The sequence below is a fragment of the Tupaia chinensis genome, unplaced genomic scaffold (genome assembly GCF_000334495.1).
Source record: "Tupaia chinensis unplaced genomic scaffold, TupChi_1.0 Scaffold144255_1, whole genome shotgun sequence".
NCBI lineage: Eukaryota > Metazoa > Chordata > Mammalia > Scandentia > Tupaiidae > Tupaia > Tupaia belangeri.
In genome coordinates this window covers 4,822,222-4,846,139 of record NW_006204113.1, presented here as the reverse complement: position 1 = coordinate 4,846,139, position 23,918 = coordinate 4,822,222, and the positions used below count along the sequence as shown (strand labels likewise).

Below are 23,918 nucleotides of genomic sequence, written 5' to 3'. Positions count from 1 at the left end.
TGAAGAAAATGGAATCTGAAATCTTATTGAATTCTTCACCTCTGACCTCCAAAGTCAGCTGTATTTGTTAAAGTTTCACTTTTCCAAGAAGATAAATGGTAACAGAGAGCCTTGCAATCCTACCACTCTCACAAGGGGGGAAAAAACAAAGACAGGCTATTTTCAACTCCTCATCCCTTCTAGAAGGGCCCCTGTGCCAGGATGTAGGCATCTGTAAACAAGTGAGCATGTGTCCATTAGAAAAACAAACATCATACTGACTCCCTTGACAAGATAAGAAATGTTTAAATATTCAGCTTCCTATAGCAACAAGAACGGTAGCTATCTTTTTCTAGGCCCACTTTGTCTTCAAAACCTATCTCAAAAGTCTCCATTTTAATAAGATTATTGAGCCCTCCAGCTACTCCAAAGACATCACAATGTAAAATATTTTGGCATCAGTGAAGAAACAACCTAATGGAAACAAAAGGGAATGCTACTTCCCAAATAACTGATAAATGCATAGCCCTCAAAAGAAGTAATAGAGCTTTGATTCTAAGACTAAGAGAGGAGAGTAGTTTGTTTTATTTATCTATTTTTTATCACTTACAATTTGACTGTCCATGACTTATTAAATCCACTGGTTTTCTGAACCACAGATTCTCATCCAATGTCTGCAAATATTCTTACACTCAAGAATGAATCTCTTGTCTTTACTAAGTATCGAGTCCTTTCACATTAAAATGGAAAATGTCAGGAAAATCTGTAGGGCAGAGGAGAGCTATCACAGGAGTTAGCAGGAATAAGGATACTCCTGGGATGGTAAGAATAGCAGGAATCAGTTAAAAATCCAAGTCAAGTTGTCTAGGAAATGGAAAGGATTTGGTAGACTAGGATACGTCAGGACTATAGAGACAGGGCCTTTCAGCAGGCTCAAATAGGAGATACCTCTGCCCCCAACACACACTTTGCAGCTTTGGAAGAGTTGCATGATGTCCACCTCACAACCTGGCCTTGACCAGCATCAGGTAGCCATGTTTCCCAGTTAACCCATAAACCGCCATCCAGCATCTCTACTAAACAGAATGTTGAGAGAAATTCCAATTTCTAGACGCGATTTTGTTTTATTCCAGAAGGTATTTCCTTAATTCTCCAGCAGTGCCTCTATTGAGTGAGATCTACTGGCAAGTCTCCTACAGCTTTGGGGTAGCAGTTTGGAAGGTAAAGCAATTGGATATTGTCCCTTTAAAATATCATTCAATTAGGTCTTTTGTAATACATACAACATAACGAGATAGCCTTACCAATTCTGAAGAAATTGCTAGTGCATTTCATCAAAGGCACAATAATGGAAACATCGATTCACTCCTTACCACAAACATCTCCCTTTGATACTGCAGTTACCTTAATACTAGCACTTTTCATTTTCTCTAGAAGAAAACAGCTGCCTCTATGCCTGCACATCAGAGAAGGCTCGAGTCTGAAATAACACATTTGTATATCAATCTCAACTACACTTGCATTTTCATCTGCTGCTGCCTCACATCACTCTCCTTGACTCTAAACCACTGACTTACACCCCCATCCCCAAATAAAGAAGAACTCTTCTGCAATCTGGATGACTGGGACTAGGTGTTTTATGCCGTTTCTGCAAATGTTGCCAGAGGTATCATCTGCCTCCTCACACCATTTATTTAAAAGAAGAATGGCCGAACATCGTCTAGAAACTTTATAGGCCTGAAGAATGTTCAGCTACTTTACGCAAAAGATGTCAACAAGAAAGAGTATCTAAGGAATAATATATCCAGATATGTGTAGGGTGATCAGAAAAATCCATCAACACCCAGGGCCACATTTCCAAATATTTTCACTACGCGAAAAAGCATCTAGCAAGTCTTCAAGTATTTTGAATGTGTTATATTCACATGGGTACTTGATGAGCAATGACCCAGAAGTTCTCAGTGCCATGGAGACAGAGGAAAAGGCTATTCCTAGATATACATGAGGCATATTGCATTGGGTTTAGCAATCTCTTTGTCTAAGGAGTCTGTTGCTGTTTTTCGGGGGGGGTTTTGTTTGTTTGTTCTGTTTTCTTCTTGCTAGAGGGCATGTGTACTCTCCAGAGACACAGAGGGGGGCAGTGAAGAGAGAGGAGGGTGATGTCCACAGCACAATCCCTTCTTCTCCATTCTCCTCTTGGGATTTTTGCCATGCATGCACGCATGCCAGGCATGTTTCTCAAGTCACTGAGTCTGGGACTAAAACTGCAAGGTTAGCCATGTGGGATCCGGCTGCCTCTACCTCCATGTCACCTGCTGGCCTTCCAACCTAGCTAACCTAGTTTATCTCTGTCTAAATAAAAACATGGTTTAAGAGTTTTGAGCTTCATCTAAATAAATTAGCATCCAGCCACTTAACAACACCTAAATAATTTACTTTTTCAATACAGCTTCAAAATTTCTGGCTATACTAAGCGTCTAAACTCAAAGACTCTCTGACATTTGGCTAAGTCTTTCATACAATATCCACTTGATGCCATGAAAGAAATGTATTTGCAATGGCTTTTGCTCTGCAAATGTCATGCGGGTGTCCTTAGGGGATTGCATTAAGCACCTGGCACCCACCATGAGACTCTGTTAACAAGAGATATAAAGGTTATGTTGAAATTATTGTTTAAAGGTGCTGACATCACACACGGGCACACACACACACACACACACACACATTTTCACAGTCACAATCACATATTCAATTATATACCAAGTAGCAACTGTTTCAGGATTTAAAAGAACAAAGAGAAGAAAAGAAGCTATTTCAACCAAGGTTATCCTGTGGATATCTCTATGCAAGACAGTACTTGTAATTATCTATTTCCTTCCACTGATTGACTCCACACATTATTACATAATATTTTGGCATCAAGCACTGCAATAAGGTTCTGGAGATGGCAGGAAATACAAAGAAGTATAAACTAAAGTCCCTTTATTAAGTATAGGTTGATCAAACGTGAGCGCTCATTACTATAGCATCTAAGCTTTCATGCGCCAATTCACTCACCTAACACACATACCCTGAACATTGATGAGCACCAGGTACCATGCTAGCACATGGATCTGCGACCACGAGTCAAACCAGACATAGTCCTTTGGATCTTATAATTCAGCGAGGAATGCAACTGATCCAAAAATTATGCAAATCAATGTAACATCTCCACTGCGACAAGCACTCTGAAGAAGATGCACACAGTCTGTATGATAGCACATCAAGAGGGATTTGTCTTTGTTAGGGACTTTAGAGAAGGTATTCTGAGGAAGTAATGCTGAGTGCCAGGTCTGACAATTTCGAGGTTTGCATTAATCAGGAAAGAACGTTGAAAGGGAACAAAGGTCAGGGGTGTAGGAGAGGAAAGCTAGGGTGAGAGCTGAAAGAAGACCACCCCAGGGGAAATGTTAACAGTGAGTCAGGAGAGAGAAGGAGGGACCAGAACAGATAGAGGCTGATAGGTACTCTCAAGGGCTCTGGTCTTTATTCTGTAAACAAAGAGAAAATGGAGAAGGGTTTAAGCAAAGGCATGTAATCACAAGATCTACATTTAGGTGATTGTTTTTCAGGTTACAGTGTGAGTACACTGGAAGAGACCCTGGCAATAGTTCAGATGACAGATGTAACTTATATACAAGTGATAATGACAACACAACAAAGTAGTAAATGGAATCAAGAAATGTTTAGAGGCCCAGCAACAATTGTGCAGCAGGTAAGGAGCTGCTCTGTAACATTAGAGCCACATGGAAGACTGTGGTTTGGATCCCACATCAGTCTGAAGGATGCCAGTGCCCATGTGTGCACCAGTGATCCTGGCATCCTGGATGGCTAGAGGGTTAGTGGGGATGGGTTGGGGACTACAGTGTGATGATACCCTGTGAAAGATACGTATTTCTCTCTAGATAGAGATAGAGATAGAGATAGAGATAGAGATATATACATATCTGTTCTGGTCCCTCCTTCTCTCTCCTGACTCACTGTCAACATTCCCCTTGGGTGGTCTTCTTTCAGTCTCTCACCCTAGCTTCCCTCCACCCTTTCTCAAGAGAATTTGCTAACTCTATAACTCTACAAGTTACTTCTGTCATCTGAACTGTTGCCAGAGTCTCTTCCAGTGTATTCACACTATAGCCTGAAAAAGAATTGCCTAATGTAGCTCTTATGTTTCCATGCCTTTGCTTAAACCCATACACTATTCTCTTTGTTTACAGAATAAAGACCATAGCTCTTGATGCTAGCTAGCTACCAGCTCCTATCTGTTCTGTTCCCTCCTTCTCTCTCCTGACTCACTGTTAACACTCCAGAGTGGGGAGAGAGAGAGAGAGAGAGAGAGAGAGAGAGGATCCAAGGATGGTGGGTTAGGAACAAGGAAGGCTTAGGATATCTCCTAGGTTTCTGATTTTACAAATACATGAATAGAATTAAGAAATACTGGAAGAGAATCAGCTATGTTAGGGAGAGATCAGGAGTTCATTTTTGGGACATATGGCATAGAAAGGCTTCTGAGGCAGGAGATAATGTCAAGAATGCAGCTGAGGGAACCAGCAGTTAGCGTAATGGCTATGTCGCTGGACTCCCATGTAGTTGACCATGGTTCGCATCCCAGACCCGGTGGCTTAAAACTCACGCCGGGCGCGTGTGCGTGCATGCCCAAGATCCCGAGAGGAGAATGGAGGAGAAGGGATTGCGGCATGACCATTTCCCCTGGGGGATGATTTCTCGCTTTCTGTCTCTATGTCTCTCTGTGTCTGTCTGGTGAGCACAGGCACCCTATAGCAAAACACGTCTCCAAAAAGAAAAAAAAAAAAAGAATGCAGCTGAATATATGAAATCTAGAGATCAAAGAGGAGGTCTTATTGGGTCACTACATTTTTAATGTATTTTCACAAATAATAAGATGGACCTGTCTGAAGGTCCTGTCAGTATATCCAGATTTTAAAAATATGAGATATGTGTGATGGAATATGCCTTAGACTCGGAATCTGACAAACTGCACTTGAACTCTGGCTCTGCCACTACTGCTTTGGAGGGTTTGAACAAATACGTCAGCCTTTCTGTACCTTTACTAACTGTACTCACTATAAAATCTCTATAATTACATATGTCCTACTTACTTCACAAGGCTGCCTTAAATAAGGCCAAATGAGTAAAATTATAGAGAAGGCCATTTTGAAAATGTGAAAGGATAAACAGCATTGCCAATAAATGAACTATTCCTGCCACATATTTTGATATTTGAGAGTAGAAAGGAAAGTTAACTGCTGTAGACAAAATCAACTTGGTTGGCACAATGAAATGTCATTAAATCCCCTCCAAATTTGGATTGGAGAAACAAATGTATTTCCCAGGGTGAGAAGATATGAATGAAAACAGTATTTATTCACCTTCTGATCCAAGCTGTAGGCCAGCACCCAGTCTTCCTGCTTAGGGTGGAAGAGAAGACTCTGGATGAAGAAGGTGAGTCGGTACTTCTGATAGGTTGCCCCTTCATCTGAGCTGATTAATATGCTGCTCTCCATTTCAGGATCACTAAGAAGCATGATCTGAAGAAAGAACCGAGTCAAGAAAAGACAGACAGAGTTACTGGAGAGAATAAATACAAAAAATTTAGTCATACAGTCATCAGAATGTGTACATCTTACTACATCAGTGGGCGTCTGGGCCTCTTTATGAAATACTGGTATTATCTTTTTCCCTTGATGTAGTCCTTCAATGCTGAGTTGAGCTGCAATGTGGTATGAGGTTAGATCTGCATGAAAAAGGAGGGTTCATTTTGGACACCCATCCTTTAAGAACTGGGAATATATTCTTATGGTCCTCTGTCCCCTGATATTGGGACAGTCACATCTCTTTCTCTCAATTCTTCATGTCACTCTTTATCACAGTATCCCTCTTCAGTCATGGGTGGGAAACTACCCCTTCTTCCATGATTTTGTTCTTTCTGGATTGATTTTCTGATTTGATTGATTTAAGTGGTTTTTAATCCTTTGTTAGAGATATTTTTCCAAAACACAGATTCCCAAAGATACCTTAGACAATTCTGCCTCCCTTGAGACCAGCAGTTAGTGTAATGGCTATGTAGCTAGACTCCCATATAGTCAACTGCAGTTCTAGTCCTGGACCCGGTGGCTTAAACTCATGCCAGGCACATGTGCATGCGGGCCCAGGATCTCGAGAAAAGAATGGAGAAGGGATTGTGGCCTGGCCATCCCTCTGGGGTGTGATTTCTCACTTTCTGTCTGTTTCTCTGTCTCTCTCTGATCTTCTGCCGAGCATACATACTCTATAGCAAAAACCTCTCCAAAAAAAAAAAGAGAAAATTCTGCCTCCCAAAAAGGTTTGTCATTCCAAGTTAAGGGACAGAATTGCGTAGTGAAAGGCGTTGGCGTTAGCATCAGAGAGAGCAGGTTCAAATCTCAACAGTTCTCTGTTCATATTGTATCATTTTGAGAAAATGATACTTATCCTCTAGAGGTCTTAGTCTCCTCAACAATAACTTGAATCTAATAATACCCAAGCTGGCTTGGGACACATGGCATAATATGTATTCTTGACAAACAATAGCAATGGCTACTCTTTAAACTTCTCCAGCCAATGCAATCTGGCTTCTACCCATAGTGCCACAATGACATTGGCCTCACTTTGGGTATGACTGTCTTTCTATTAGACACTCAGACACTCAGATCATTCCCTGTTAACTCTTAGAAAATGCTGACATCACTGACAAGTTCATTTTTCTCACAGCATCCTTTTCCAGAGGCTCATATAATGCCATATTCATTTAGGTTTCCTTTTTATCTATTTTGGAAACTCAGATTTCTCTGATTTTCCTTTAATATAACTATTTCTCAACCCAGTTCTCATTTCACTCAACATTTACTCTCTGATCTCTGCCACTCTTGTTTTATTTTTTTTTTTTGTTCTTTTCTTTGTCTTTTTCAACCTGGAGACAACTTGTAAACCTTTAACTGAGGTACTGACCGTCAGTTTCAGAACTGAAAAGCTCAGCTGATTAGATTTTTCCATTTGGGTGTTCCACAAATGCCTAAAATTTAAGATGTCCCACATGGTACCTTCTCCTAGTCCTATAGCTCCCAAGTGTCCTCTGACTCAGTGAGAGTTTCCATCAACCATCCATGTGAATGAAGTAGAGTCCAAGGTTCCTCCTTGCTCTGCTTTTTCACACACCAACTAAAATTAATGAGGCTCTGAACCCTGTTTATCTTACCTTAAGATCCGATGCATGCTCCACTCCCTGACCTGCTGTGCTCGCCTTGGTCCAACACATGCTCATCACTCCACGGGATTACTGTAACACCCCCTTTCCAGCCCTGCCACTTTATCCCTGTTGCCTCCAATCCATTTTGCACTCTGTGATTCACACAATCACCCCACAAAATGTGATTCTAACATTCTCCTGCTTAAAACTATCCAATGGCTTATCATTGGCCTCCCTATATTCCAAAATCCTTTAAAAAGCCTGACAAAATCTTTCCCATGCTTATGTTTTTGGCTTCGTCAGCAGCGTAGCCCTTTTGAATCTTATTATCCAACTCAACTCAGCTTCTTTGAGTTCCTAATGTTAGTTGAGTGACTGAATGAACTGGCATGTTTATTTCCTGTTACAGTTTTTCCTGTCTTTACATTATACTGCTACCAATTGTTAGGGTTAGTTCTATCACAAGGTCTGAAACAAGGTCCCAACATACAAAATAAAGGCTAAAAATATTTCCATAGCTTAGGAAATAAAACTACTATAGTAGAATTTTAAAATGTTACCCAGTGCATGTATTAGTACTAGAAAGTAAGCATTAAAACAAATTAGGCTTTTTAACTGCTCAGATTCATGGTCCTTTCCCTCTTTATTCCTTTATAGCTACCAAGGCAAGCTTACCTTCTTTTCTCAAATATTTGCTTTGGCTTCATTGAAATAAGTCATTACTAGTGGTTAGCAAATTTTTAAGAAATGGATGCAATATAATAATTTTTCATCCATGTGTAAATAATCCAAAGAAAAGCTCTTAGACTGGTAAGTCATAGACATAGAATAGCCTTCTCCCATGGCACCGTGAAGGAGTAAGAGAAACCAGGAGAAGCAGGCCGGCTGCCCTTGAGAAAACCTCAGAGGAGGCATCTGTGGTGCCTGCAGACTTTGACAGGACAAACACACTGAGTAAGAATGAGGCTTTCGTAACCAGACTGGCTTGCTTCATACCATGAACTGATGGGCCACATAACAGGCAATGAAATCATTTTCCCCTGGTGCAGAGACATTAAGCTGCGTATTTTATGCAGATATAAAGAAGCTTCATGCCTATGATTTTAATTAGAAGATAAGACCAACATCATAAATGAACTTGATTTTATATACCATGAGTTACAATATACTGAATAAGTATTACCATCAGGTATCTTGTGCAATGTATTCTCTTCCTCTGTTGGTGTGTGTACACACATGTGCACACAAACACATACACACACTTGCATGCACAAATATTAATCCACACACAAATTCCACATATGTGTGCACACAGGCTAACACAGATACGGAGAATATGTGAAAGTTTGCCTACAGAAATGAATTTCTATATAATAAGGCATATTGGCATTGGTGGTGGTTTTATGAAGCTTTTGTTGGCAAGAATACATTTTTATTGCAACCTTTCTCTGACATTCTCATCAGAATCCTTTTATATACTTTGATATCACTGGCAGTGTCTCTATTCAATCATACTTTCTGAGAAAAAAGAAAGGGAGGGGAGTGAATGCCTACATGTTTGGCATTTCTAACTTGTGCTAAACACTTTACCTGATATTTTATCAAGAGCCCACCCAAATCACATGAAGTAGGTATTATTACTTGCATCTTACAGATAAAGAAATTGAGGCACAGGATGAAGCGATTTACCTACATTATTCCTCTGAGTAACCCAAAGTCCACCTCCCCCTCAACCAGCTACCCTTGAGAAAACTTTGGTACACATGTATACACACATGTGCACACATGCACACACACACATACGCGCACACACATATGCATATGTCTTCATCTTTTTTAAGGCATCCCAAGAAATCCATGCACGTAAAGAAAGCATATTTAACAAAGCTCTTTTCCTCTTCTGACACATATCTACTGGTGACAAGAGAATATCAAGAATTAAGAGGGGCAGCCCCATAGTCTAGTGGTTAAGGGAGCCTGGATCCTACATGGCTGACTGTGGTTTGAATAGCAGACCTGGCAGCTTGAAAAACAGGCTAGGATCATAGATGTGACAGCCCAAATCCCAGTGGGCTAGAGATGAAAGAGAAGGTTCAACTACACCCCGTAGGAGTTGGGAGCACTTTCTCCCTCTCTCTGTCTGTCTCTCGTTAGTAAGTACAAGCACTCTCTACCAATAAAAAAAAAGAAAGAAAGAAAGAAAAACGAATGAAAGGAATAGAGATCTAGGAGGCAAATATAATATTAATTATTAGTGCTCTAAAATAAATAATTAATAAAGAAAGAGACCATGAAAGTAGTATAAATATAATAAGATAGCAAAATGTTTGGTTAGAAGTTAAGTCTCAAGATAACATGCATATTGTATATTAATATACCATATATATAAAGAAAAGCTTCTCACATCCACCCAAACTTTTATTGTTAAGTGGAGATTTCAATTCAAATGGATATGGGAGCTGCAAAGTAAATGAGTGTATCAGATAAAGCAAGACCAGAAGTGGTAAGGATGGTGCCAAATTGTAAAGTGAACCCTAGTCCTCAAAACACTTGACCAGCAGATGGCATAATGGTTATGTTGCTGGACTCCCACATGACTGATCATGGTTCAAGTCCTGGACCCAGAGGCTTGATATTCATGCCATGTGCAAGTGCATGCATGCCCAAAATCCCAAGAAGAGAATGAAGGAAAAGGGATTGCAGCATGGCCAACTGCCTTGGGAGGTGATTTCTCACTTTCTGTCTCTTTGTCTCTCTGGCAAGTACACATATCCAATCACAAAAATCTCTTAAAAAAAGAACTTAAAATTGGATTTTTAATAAATATTTTGCTTAAATTATGTAAAGACTGAGTTTACGGACTGGACATGTACTTTTGGTAAATTTATAATAGCTAGTTTCTACAAAGACATAAATTTACAACTGTCAACCTTATCATATTTTTAATTTTCAGAGGGTGCATATGTCTGAGAGAGACAGAGACATAGGTGGAAAAGAGAAAGCACCCCCCCCCCGCAGGAGGGCATGGTCATACTGCAATCCCTTCTCCATTTCTCCCTCCTTTCAGAATTTTGAGCTTGCCCACCCACATGCCCAGCAAGTTTTACAAGTTGCCAGGTTGGGATTCCAACTGCGATAGGCCATGTGGGATCAGACTTCCCTTAACCACTAGGTTATGAGGCCAGCCCTACTTTTCAATTTCTTTTTTTTTTTTTTTTTTGAGGTATTTGCCTTTGTAGTTATATAGGTATATGATCTGTGAAAATGGATGTTTAGATTCCTATGAGATCTGCATTTGTGATTGTGACAATATGAATGGGACAGACATCCCACTGCAGATTTGTGTTTTGTTTTATTTTGCTTCATTCTGCTTTGATTCTTTATCCAGCTTGTCCTGACAAAAGCTCTGAGGTGGGTATGTATGAACTAGAGGGAGAAAATGGATATTTCAAATATGGTTTAGCAGATTATGAATGGTAGAGACTCTAGGTGCAGACATCCTGTGTTCAAATCCTCCATCTGCCACTTTCTGTGTAAACGTGAGGAAGTTCCTCAGTTTTTCCAAGCCTGTTATCTCATCTACAGAAAAAGGAAATGGTACTTGTACCGACTTCCCAGTGCTGTTGAAAGGATTGAAGGAAGTAATGATTAAAGGAGCTTAGCACAGAGCCAGGCACATAATTGCTAAATAAATGTTCACCTTTACCTTTAAATCATGGAAAATAAGATTACAACTAGTCAGAAATGATGCTAAGCAAGTTGGAGACAAATAGAGGCAATTTGGGGATTATTTGCCTCCCTCATGATTCCCATCATTTTGAACAATGTGTATAAAAATGAAAGAAACAGGAGAAAGAAATGGGAGAAACTGAGGAGTTGTTGTTCAACAGATATAAAGTCACTCAGGTTACATTTTTACATTCATTTTATATAAATTTTGCATTCCTAATAATATTTTAAGAAAAATACAGAGAAAATACTAATGTCACCAGAGTAAACATTATGTAAAATTGTCAACTGTGGGGTTGGCAGGTGGCATGGTGGTTAAGGTGCTGGGACCCACGTGGCTGACCCCACTTGAAGTCCTACACCTGGTGGCTTGAAAATCACGCCAGGTGCCATGTGTATGCATGCTGAAAATCTCAAGAGGAGAATGGAGAAGAAACTGCAGCATAGCCACACCCACTGGGGAGTGATTTTTCACTTTCTGTCTCTCTATGTCTCTCTGTCTCTTGCTCTCTGGTGAGCACCTGTGCCCTATGGCAAACACCTTTAAAAAAGAAAAAAAAAAAAAACTTTTCAATTGTAAATAGAGTCACTGCTTTCTGTAGCCACTCTCATCTCTTCTTTGGGAAGTTCCAGCCCACGCTGTGCTAAACACGCATCTGCCATAGGCATGAGAACAGATACATTCAGTCTCTACTGATTTGGCCATTCAGTGTAAATGGATTGTCTGTGTTTCAAAGTAAAGATGGACATGCTTTAGAGTTTTACCAAGATATAACTGGAACAGTATCTTTTGTATTTTACTTTTATAGGAAGTCTTGAGATGGTTAAATAAAGAGCGGTCCTAATTTTAATGGTATGTTGCAAATTGCAAAGGATACACGTGGAAGTCAGGAACAGGTAGTGGCTATATTTAATAAGTTTATGCTTTCAAAAGCCTGAAAGCTTATCTGTGTCTAAACCAGTCAAAATTATTATTGGAGATGTCAAAATCCTACCCCTCTATCTTTCTAGAATGAAGCCTTTCCTGCTACTGAGTGAGTCTCATAATATGATCGATGAATATGTTACTTTACTCAATAGCCTATTCTGTTTCCTCTTTGTGCAATCTACAATATTAAAATGGAGTGAAAGCTACAAGTTCTTCAGTTTCTCATTCTGCCAGAGATCCCAGAAAGGCAAACAAACAAACTCTAGTTCGGTTCTTTGAGAACAGTCTCAGAATAGGAGTAAATAGACTTTTCCCTGAATAGAAAAGGAGAAATGCTATAATTTGCTGTATAATTGAGTCCTAGTGGTAGATCCTTAGCACAGTTAATACTCAATAAGAATAACAATAATATCAATATAAGCTCAAAAAGAATATGAGACACCATAATAGCTGACATAATTGACATATTGACATAATTGGCATATTGTTGAATAGTGATTTCCACACAGAATCTGCAATAAATAAAGGTTTTAATCACAATATACCATCATTTATTCAACTTTCTTCCTCTCTCTCTGGTTTCTTACCTACCTCATTTTCACTATCCATCCCTTCTTTATCTATCCATAGCTATCTACCTACCTATCTATCTATCTATCATCTATATCATTTCTTCTACCAGTGATTCTCAACACAGGAGAAGGAGGCATTGCCCTAAGGGGACATTTTGCATTATATAAAGACTTTTTAATTTTCACAATGAGGGGGCAGGGGATAGAAGAGGAAGCTACTAGCATCTTGTGGGTGGAAGCCGTGGATATTGTTAAATATGTGACAATGCACAGTCCAGTACCCCAAAATAAAGAATTATCTAACATAATATGTCAATGGTGGGACAGCTGGTGGTGTGGAGGGTAAGGCAGCTGGATTCCACATGGCCAACTGCGCAGTTAAAGTCCTGGACCCAGTGGCTTGAAAAAAATGTCAGCTATGTGTGCATTCATGCCCAAAATCCTGAAAAGAGAATGGAACAGAATGGATTATTGCAGTATGGTCATCCTCTATGGGGTGATATCTCTCTCTTTCTCTCTTTCTCTCTCTCTCTCTCTCCCTGGTGAATGTATGTGCCCTAGAGAAAACTGAAAAAGGAAGGAAATCTTGACACATGTTGCAACATGAATGAACCTTGAGGACATATACAAAGCAACTTATGACAGTAAATAAATAAATAAATAAATAAATCTCACATAATCCCACTTGCATCTGGCAGTTAGATTAGTCAAATTCCTAGAGACAGAAAGTAGAATGAGAGTTGGCAGAGTTGGAAGCAAGAAGGAATGAGGAGCTGTTGTTTTGTAGGCAGAGTTCTGGAGAATGGCAATAGTGTGAATGTACCTAACACCACTAAACTAGTCAAAATGGTTAATATGGTGAATTTTATGTATGTGTATATCACCCAAATTTTTCATAAGCACAAAAACAAAAAATATAAAATTATATATGAAACTGAAGATAAAAGAGCGTGCAAGGAAAATTTCAAACTAATAAAACAGATACATAAATACCATTGATTTGCCCAATCCCTATTTACTGAGTCTTCACAATATACCAGCTTCTATTCTAAGAACTTGGATAAGAGTAACAATCACAAGATGAAAATCCCTTTTCTGGTAGAGCTTCTATTCGAGAGAGCAAAGAATAAGTAATGAACAACTAACAAGATACATAGCATATCAGATAGTGATAAACCCTTAGAGTAAGAAAAAGGAAAGGGAATAGGATGGCTGTAGGAAGAGGCTCTGCTTTAAACAGTGTGGTCAAGAAAGATTCATTGAGGTGACATTTGAAAAAGGCTGTAGGAGTCCAGTGGATTGGAACTGAGAATTGAAAATGAGGTCAGAGTGGAAACCAGGGCCTGGTAGGTGATATAAGGATTCTGGATTTATCCCAAATTATGCAGAAAGTATTTGACATACTTGCAATGAGCAGAACACTGATTGGCTATGGTTTGCATTTATTTATTTATTTTATCTATTTTTTTTACACATTTAATCATGGAGTATTATTACTGCAAACCAAAGGAATTTTTCCACATGAATATACTGCCTATTGGTTCAGTCAAAGACATTACCATAGACATTATAATCAACACATTTCTTTCCAGACAGTAAATAAATAAATAAATAAATAAATCTCACATAATCCCACTTGCATCTGGCAGTTAGATTAGTCAAATTCCTAGAGACAGAAAGTAGAATGAGAGTTGGCAGAGTTGGAAGCAAGAAGGAATGAGGAGCTGTTGTTTTGTAGGCAGAGTTCTGGAGAATGGCAATAGTGTGAATGTACCTAACACCACTAAACTAGTCAAAATGGTTAATATGGTGAATTTTATGTATGTGTATATCACCCAAATTTTTCATAAGCACAAAAACAAAAAATATAAAATTATATATGAAACTGAAGATAAAAGAGCGTGCAAGGAAAATTTCAAACTAATAAAACAGATACATAAATACCATTGATTTGCCCAATCCCTATTTACTGAGTCTTCACAATATACCAGCTTCTATTCTAAGAACTTGGATAAGAGTAACAATCACAAGATGAAAATCCCTTTTCTGGTAGAGCTTCTATTCGAGAGAGCAAAGAATAAGTAATGAACAACTAACAAGATACATAGCATATCAGATAGTGATAAACCCTTAGAGTAAGAAAAAGGAAAGGGAATAGGATGGCTGTAGGAAGAGGCTCTGCTTTAAACAGTGTGGTCAAGAAAGATTCATTGAGGTGACATTTGAAAAAGGCTGTAGGAGTCCAGTGGATTGGAACTGAGAATTGAAAATGAGGTCAGAGTGGAAACCAGGGCCTGGTAGGTGATATAAGGATTCTGGATTTATCCCAAATTATGCAGAAAGTATTTGACATACTTGCAATGAGCAGAACACTGATTGGCTATGGTTTGCATTTATTTATTTATTTTATCTATTTTTTTTACACATTTAATCATGGAGTATTATTACTGCAAACCAAAGGAATTTTTCCACATGAATATACTGCCTATTGGTTCAGTCAAAGACATTACCATAGACATTATAATCAACACATTTCTTTCCATTTTGGGTCCCTTAAATGTTTTGCTTCTGTCTTCTTCACCTTGATTCCCTCCCCCTTACCCTCCCACATTTCCCGCCCTCCTTCCCCCCTATCTCCAGTATCATCACTGCTCCCCATGCTTTCATACCTCCCAATCATTCAGTTTCTGCATCCAGTGCCAACATTTGGTATATATTGAGTGGGGCAATACAATACCATCTTTCATTGTTTGGCTTGCTTCACTTAGCAGGAAATCTTCCCTATTTGCCCACTTTCTATCAAATTCCAGGGTCTCATTTTTTTTTTTTATGGCTGAGGCGTATTCTGTAGCTTATACATTCAATATTTTTTCAATCCATTCATCTGTTCATGGACATTTGGGTTGGTTCCATGTCTTAGCAATTGTGAATAGTGCTGCAATAAATATGGATGTACACGTGTTTTTCCAACTGAGTATTTTCTTATCCTTTAGGTAGCTATTCAAGACTGGAATTGCTGGATCATATGGTAGTTTTATTTGTAGGTCTTTGAGGAACCTCCATATTGTTCTCCACAAGTGGTTATACTAATTGACATCCCCACCAACAGTGTAGGAGAATTCCCTTTTCACCACAGCCTCAGCAGCACTTATTATTCTTTATATATGGCTTGCATTTTGACCCTTTCATCCTGGATGCCATGTTGACTAAAAGTATTGTGAGAGGTGGGAAATACTAGGAAAGGAACTAAAGAGACCAGCAGCAGGGTGCCTTAATAACTGGGAAGGGGCAGACGATGGCCTATGCCAAGATGGAGCACTGAAGTGCTGAGAGGTGGTCAGTCTGTGGCATATTTTGAAAGAAAAGAAAAAAGAAAAGAAAAGAAAAAAAGAAAAGAAAAGAGAAGAGAAGAGAAGAGAAGAGAAGAGAAGAGAAGAGAAAAGAAAAGAAAAGAAAAGAAAAGAAAAGAAAAGAAAAGAAAAGAAAAGAAGAGAAGAGAAAAATGATCTGCTTATTCAAAAAAAGGTCAGCTTACAGATTAGGTCTGAGGTTTTAGAAAAAATGAGAAGAACCATTAGAAGTTTCTGCACCTGGAACCAGTAGTCCAACGTTGGATTCCCACATGGCTGACAGTGGTTTGAGTTCTGGATTTGGCAGCTTGAAACTCACACTGGGCACATTTGTATGCATGCCCCAAATCCTGAGATTAGAATGGTGAAGAAGGAAATGAAGTGTGGCGATATCCCCCTGGGTGATTTTTCACTTTATATCTCTCTGTCTCCCTCTCTATCCTTCTGGCAAGTGCACTTTCCTAATGGCAAAAATCTCTTCAAAAATTTTTTTTAAAAAGTTTTTGCACCTGTACATTAATTTCAGTGTTACTTATAATACTTAATTATTATAAGTTACCTGGAGATAATTCAAATTGTCTGATAGGTTTTTGGCCTGAATAAGTGAGAAAGTATAATTATCATTTATAAGATAGGAAAACCTGTGGGAGGAGGGCTAAGGGGTTTTGAAAACAAGGAATGTTACTGTGAAATGCCTAACACACATCCAAAGGAGATGTCAAGTAGCAGGCACATGTGCAAAGTGCATTTCAGAAGAGCTGGTGGGACTGTAAGATGAAAATTTAGGAGACATCACTGTCTGAATAGCCTCTCAGATGTGAATTTGGGAATCACCATGGTAGAAACTACAGATTAAGAGAAGTCAGGAGAGCTGAGCTGTAGGACCAAGGAGATAAGGAGGGACCAGGAAAAGAGATTAAGATGAGTCTAATAGGGAGGAAGAAAATTCAGTGTGATGTCCTTATCCAAGGAAAGACAGTCTATCAGCAAAGAGAGTATGTGACTTTGTCAAATGCAGCTGATGGTCACATAAGACAAATCTGAGAATCAGCCATCAAATTTAGCAATATGGAAGATATTGGTGACCACAGCAAAGACAGTGATGGAAGTAGGCAGATGGTCAGCATGGTTGCAAGCATAAACTGGCATGACTGTTCTGGAAAGCAATGTGGCTATAAAGGAAAAGACTTTAATAAATATTCACACCCTTGACCTTAAAAATTCTCTTCTAGGAATCTGTCCAAGAAAACCATCAGAGACACAATAAAAGCTTTATGTACCTATATGTTCATCACAGTGTTATTTATAATAATATAAAATTGGAAATAACTCAAATATCTGATAGAAGGATGATTAAATAAAGTAGGCTAAATCCATTCAATGGAATATTATGTAGCCATTAAATATACATTCCGGCTCAGTCGTGGTGGTATAGTCAGTAGAGAATCATCGTACCACTGGAGGAAGGTAGGAGACACTGAAGTTTGGTTCCCAGGTCAGCCTGAACAACCAGCCATGCCTGCAGGCATGCCCTTGATTCTGGCTGCTGAAAGGCTGCAAAGTGAATCACAGAATCACAGGACCTTGTCAGAAGTCTCTTTTTCTCTCTCAATAAATAAGTAAACTTTAAAATATATATATGAACTTACATAAGTTTATGACAAGTGAAAAATAATCACGTTTAACACAGTATGTAAAAAGCAGCCTATACTAAAGGTCCACACTCTACAGCAGAAACAGGATGAGTAGAAAGCATAATAGCAGGAAGCACAGGTGTAGATATCAGTGACTGTGTAGGCGAGGGTGGGTAGTGGCAGAGAGGGGCTCAGGGTTAAAAAAATAAAAGTACTGGTGAGAATGCAAATTAGCCTAACCTCCGTGGAAAACAATATGGAGATTTCTCAGAAACCTAAAATAGAAATTCCATGTGATCTAGCAATCCCATTTGTTGGTATCTACCCAGAGGCTATGAAAACTCTGAATCAGAAAGAAACCTGCACGTCCATGTTTACTGTAGCATTATTTATAACTGCTAAAACATGGAACCAGTCTAAATATCCAAAAACTGATGATTGAGTTGATACGTGTGTGTGTGTGTGTGTGTGTGTGTGTGTGTGTATACACTATGAAATATTACAAAGCCATAAGAGACAATGAGAGCCTATCCTTCGATTCGAAATAGATGAATATAGAAGATTTAATGTTCAGAGAAGTGAGCCAGACTTTAAAGATACACATTGTATATCCTCACTCAATTTGCACTGTCTGCGCTGTATGGCGGAGGTTAAGAGACCTGAAGATTTGATGGTGGAGAGGATCAATGTGTATGCCACTGACAATAAGGGAGGAGAGTAGTTTGTAGTGGATGGTGGATGCCAGACACCAAAAAAAAGAAAGAAAGAAAAACTTATAAACAATAAACTTTTGCTTACAAGATAAAAAACAAATCAAAACCTTTTTTGTACTGTTTGAAATAGTTCACAATAATGCATATTTGTTCATTTATTTGTCATCAAAAGAACACTTGGCTGGCCCAGCAAGCAGCAGAGTCATTATGTCACTGAACTCCCACATGGCTGACCAGGATTCGAGTCCCAGACTCGATGGCTTAAAAATCATGCCGGGCATGTGTGCCCACGTATCCAAGATCTGGGAGGAGAACAGAAAAGGGATTGCAGTGTGGCCCTCACCCTGAGAGGTGATTTCTCACTTTCCCTCTCACTGTCTCTATCTCTCCATTGAGGGCACATGCCCTAAGGCAAAAATTTCTTAAAAAAAATAAATAAAAACACCACTTTGCCTAAAAGAAAGATCTGACTAGTGTGCAAAATGTTAACAATCTTTTGTGAAATTGTAGCGTTGCAACTGAAATTTATTTTGTCAACATTTTTGAATGAATTGATTAAGGCTTTTGTATAAATAAATAGCATTTAACAGACATTAGAATGGGAAGTGATCTGTTGATGATGATGTACATGATAAAGTCTTTGCCTTGACTGATACGCACCTTAATGCATCCTGGGAAAACACATGGTGCAAACCATAAAGATATACCATGATTAAATAAAATTTAAAAAAATAATAAAGCAGGCTGGACACCTATGAACCACAATGTCAATTTTATTAAAAATTACAAGATCATGAGTATTTTTCATTTCATTTCTCTACACACTTCTTTTTCCAAATATTCTGCAATAAGTACATATTAACTTTTTTTTTTCAAGAGGTTTTTGCTTTAGGGCATGTGCACTTGCCAGAGACAGAGACAGTGAGAGGTAAAGTGAAAAATCACCCCCCAGGGGAATGGCCACATGGCAATCCATTCTCCTCCTGTAATCTTGGGCACAAACGCACACCCACCCAGTATGAGTTTTAAGCCACAGGATCTGGGATTTGAACTGCAGTCCGCCATGTGGGAGTCCAGCAACATAACTACTACACCATATGCTGGTCCCCACATTATCTTTATAATCATAAAATGTTCTTTCTGTCTACACACACCCCCATTTTCTCAATAAGACCGTACTATACTATTGCTTGCCTGCTTGTGGGAATTTTGAGATGCTAGATAAGTATCTGTCTACACTATGAACACTACTCAGAGTACTGGATGTATGTGGTGTGAGAGGGGGGTAGTGAAAGGGCCACAGTGAGTCTAAGAACAAGAGTACCTATGAATTGAGGGAGTGGTACGCTGTCCTCCCCTTGGAGTATGGTTATCCTTCCCCCATCTGTTAATTCGAACTTCTCAGCCCAGTTTGATCAAGGCATCTCTCCACAAGAAACTCCATTACTATCTACCTGTCAAAAAATCATGCCTGGTTCCTCACACACTGCCCACGTGGGTCTCCATGCTCTTCTCAGGCTTGACCTCTTCAGCACAACCACTTTTTCGAGCCAAGCAGCTCCTCAGTTTTTCCCATTGCTATGCTAAGTCTAATACTCTCATCTTTGCTAGCATTGCTCTCCTAAACAGAAAGCCCAGCATCCTGTCCACCTGCCTTCTAGGCTCATTTCACTTCCCACCCTTCCATGAAGCCTTCCAAATACTCTAGTAGAATGATCTCTTCCTTCTGAGCACATTTGTTATTAAACGAACTATGATTTTATTTCTTTTTAGGTTTTTGCCATTTGGCAGGTGTGCTTGCCAGTGAGAGACAGAGAGAGACAGGGAGCCAGAGAGGAAAAGTGAGAAATCAACCCCCAAGGGGATGGCTATGTTGCAAACCCTTCTCTTCCATTCTCCTCTGGGATTTTGGGCATACATGCACACACACCTGGTGTGATTTTCAACCACAAGGTCTGGAACTCGAACTATAGTCAGTCATGTAGGAGTCCAGTGCCTTAATCACCAAACCACCTGCTGGCCCTGAACTATGATTTTATGTTTAAATACATTTCACAATTTCTAAATATATTTGTATATATATATTTTTTCTTTTGAACATAATTTTTATTGATATGAAAGTTCACATAAAATTAACCATTTTAAAGTGCATGATTCCATAGAATTAAATACATTCACAATATTATACAACCACCTCCAGTATCGAGTTCCAAAACATTTTCATCATTATAATAATAATAAAAAAACATGTTTTAAGCAGCCAATCTCCATTGTTAAAGGAGTGATACATGCTACAACCTGAATGTGTCTTGAAAATAACATACTAAATGAAAGAAGCCAAATGTAAGGGCCACATTTCATGTTTTCATTTGTATGAAATATTCATCAGGACAAAAATCAAATTGCTGTCTACCAGGATCTGGAAGGAAGGGACAATGGGGACTGACTGCTTATATTTGTATGTTTTTAAATATTGGTACTTTTGTTTCACTCATACTCATCTCACTTTGCCACCCGGACATTAAGGTCCTTAAAGGCAGGGAACTTTTGTTGAATCATGTCCTATGATCTTCTTTGCTGTACTGAATGAAAAAAACACTCTCTAAACATGTGACACACAAGTGGAGGTCATCAAAGGTTTCTGTGCTCACTTGTCCATGTACTGAATACTCTGTCCTAGTCAGAGAAGCTCTGTCTCATAGCATTCAGCAAAACCTTCCCAGCAATCCCACTTCTGGGTATTTGCCCAAAAGACAGGAGAACGCTCAGTCAGAAAAGTGCTTGCACATCCATGTTTATTGCAGCATTATTCACAATTGCCAAGACATGGAACCAACCTAAATATCCACAAACTGATGAATGGATTGGAAAAGTGTGGTATATATACTCTATGGAATACTACTCAGCCATAAAAAATAACATGACCCTGGCATTTGATAGAAAATGGTCAGATATGGAGGATCTATTGCTGACTGAAGTAAGCCAGGCTATGAAAGAAAGATATTGTATGTATCCACTCAATATATACTGACTATCCGCACTCTATGGTAGAGAGCAAAAAATTGGAGGACATAAAAGCAGTGAAGGTACTTAACGAGAATATGACAGTGTGGAATGGGGGGGGCAGTGAGGAGAAGAGGATAGAGAAAGATAGCAAGAGAACAATAGAGAGGCAGGACGTTAGTGAGAAACAGATATGGCTTATTACTTGTTGGTGATGACATGTATAGTATTCTCAACTGGATTGGCCTGAGAAGTATTTCATGATGGGTAAAGTCTTTTTACAAGCAAAATGAGAAATAGTGATTGACTGTTTTAAAAAATAATTAGAATAATAATAATAATGATTGGAAAAACATAGAAAAGATATTGAATGATGAAGTGGGGAGAATAATGTCTCTGTATTGACTGACATGCATGGCATTCCCTTTTGAAAAAGCAATGTAATACACTGTAAAATTATATGTAACCCAATGTAACATAAAGAAAATTATGATGATAATAATAATTTAAAAAAATAAAATTAAAAAATGTAAAAGAATATCCTCCAGAAGCACCACCCCTCTGCCAGCCAAGGCAAGGAAAGCTCCACGCAATAACTGTCACGTAGGGCCCTGCTGTGGTGGCACAAACAGGATGGTGGTACTGCACAACATGGAGCCACATGGGAAGGTCCTGAGCTTGGTTCCCGGAACAACTCGAATATTCTGCCACATGATTCTGGTTGGCTGGAAGGCTGGGAGGGACAGGGATCATGATGTGACAGAAACCTGCTGGGGATCCCCGTCTTTCTTTCTCTTTCTCTCTCAAAAGTAATTTTAAAAAATTGTCATTCAGGAGGCCAGTGAGTGGTGTAGTAGTTGAGGCAGCTGGATCTCACATGGTTAACTGCATGGTTGGAATCCCAGAGCTGGCAGCTGGAGAAACTCACTGGGCATATGTGTGTGAGTGCCCGAAATCCCAAGAAGAGAAGGGGTTGTGGCATGGCCATCCCCCTCAGGAAGGGGATACTTTCTCTTTTTCTCCTTTTCTCTCTCTGTGTGTTTCTGATAAGCACACACATCCCAGGGTGTTGAAAAAAAAAAATGTCACTTAGGATAGTATTTCTCTGTCAGCTGCCATCCTTCTTCTGTAAAAGCTTAATAGAGACAAATTTAACAAATTGGTAGCCATATTATTTTTCAATGAGATATTTATATCCAATATTTTAAGAAGGTAAATCTAATCTTGAAAGAAAAAGAAATTTCTTAATTAAAAAAAAAAAATCACAGGATATAGAATTTAGTTGAGGAACCAGCAGTTGGCATAATGGCTCTGTCACTGGACTCCCATGTAAGTCGACTGCGGTTTGAGTCCTGGACTAGGTGGCTTAAACTCATGCCAGTTGTGTGAGCGTGCATGCCCAAGAAACCAAGAGGAGAATGGAGGAGAAGGAATTGTGGCGTGGCCATCCCCCCAGGGGGTGATATTTCGCCTTCTGTCTCTTTCTTTCTGGCGGATGCACATGCCCTACAGCAAAAAACTCTCAAAAAAAAAAAAAATTTAAATTTTTATTTTTATGAAGCACAAATTACAAATCTTTCATTTTTGACAGAGAACTTTACAGTCTTTTGTTCTCCAAATGGACCTTCTCTTTTGCTTACTTTTGGTATTTTAAGTTGATTTGAGGCTTTTGTTTGTTTGGTTTGATTTTTTTCATTAGGAGTACTGAAGGGAGATGGTTTGATTTTTTCAGTAGGAGCCCTGTGATCAGATGAAGAAGTGTTGGGCCAGCAAGTGGCATGGTGGTTAAGGTGTTAGACTCCCATATCGCTGGCCAGTTTGAGTCCCAGACCTGGCAGCTGGCCTTCTCACTCTCTTTCTCTCTCTGATGAGCCCATGTGCCCTATAGCAAATTAAAAATAATAATAATTTTTAAAATTAAATAAACAATTCTTTAAAAAATAAAAAACAAAGAAAAAAAAAGCAAAGGTGCTGAGACAAAGGTTAGACTGGTTCAGGTTCAGGTCATGGGGTTTAGCCCAACACTGGCATAGGCACATAAATAGAACCAAGTGCATTTGTTTTTGAGAAACATCTAACCAGTTAAATCAACATCATCCAAGGTGTTTGTTGTTTAAACATCCCAGTGGCAACCATGCATTTCTGAAAGCACAGTGGGATCCCAGAACTAGATGTCACTGTTTCTAATCCTAAAATCAAAATGGCAATGACTATATGAAAAAAAGAAAGAAAAAATGCTTACCAGAATGCCTATTATCTACCACAAAACAAACCTAATTTATAAGCATCATGTTGAAGCTGTGTGGGAGGAAGAGCCTTAAAAGATTCTCGTGCACAAGGGATGGTAAACGGAAATTAATTGCACAGAACCCGTTATGACTAATTTCAGAATTGCAGATTGTCACTGATACAGCATTTATTTACTGTGTTATCTCCAGTATTTCATCTAATGAACATCAAAAAAGAAAAGAAGACAGAGATTTTCATAAGTTCACCTGCTAACCCTATTTTTTTTTCCATTGGAACTTGAATTTTTTGTATGAGAAACCTCCAACTTAGGCTAATTCTAATAGCTAGACTAGATAAATGAAGTTAGTTTCCAGACCTAACTCTCGATATTTGGGGCAGTTTATTGTAGTCAGGAGAGGAAAGATAAGCTTTAGGTTATCATGGGGAAAATAATCAGGGGAGTAGACATGCTTGGGGATATCTTATGCCACGGTCTAGCTGAAAGAAACAATGCTTCATT

General features: G+C 38.9%; 1 protein-coding gene across 1 annotated transcript in view; it reads right to left on the bottom strand.

Annotated features, from left to right (window-relative positions):
* The window catches only part of SORCS3 (sortilin related VPS10 domain containing receptor 3), a 589,937-nt gene that overhangs the window by 336,894 nt on the left and 229,125 nt on the right, over positions 1–23,918 (bottom strand). Inside the window, exon 7 of the mRNA XM_006166440.1 lies at positions 5,406–5,564. Coding sequence (XP_006166502.1) covers positions 5,406–5,564 — 159 coding nt within the window. The remainder of the gene's footprint in view (positions 1–5,405; positions 5,565–23,918) is intronic.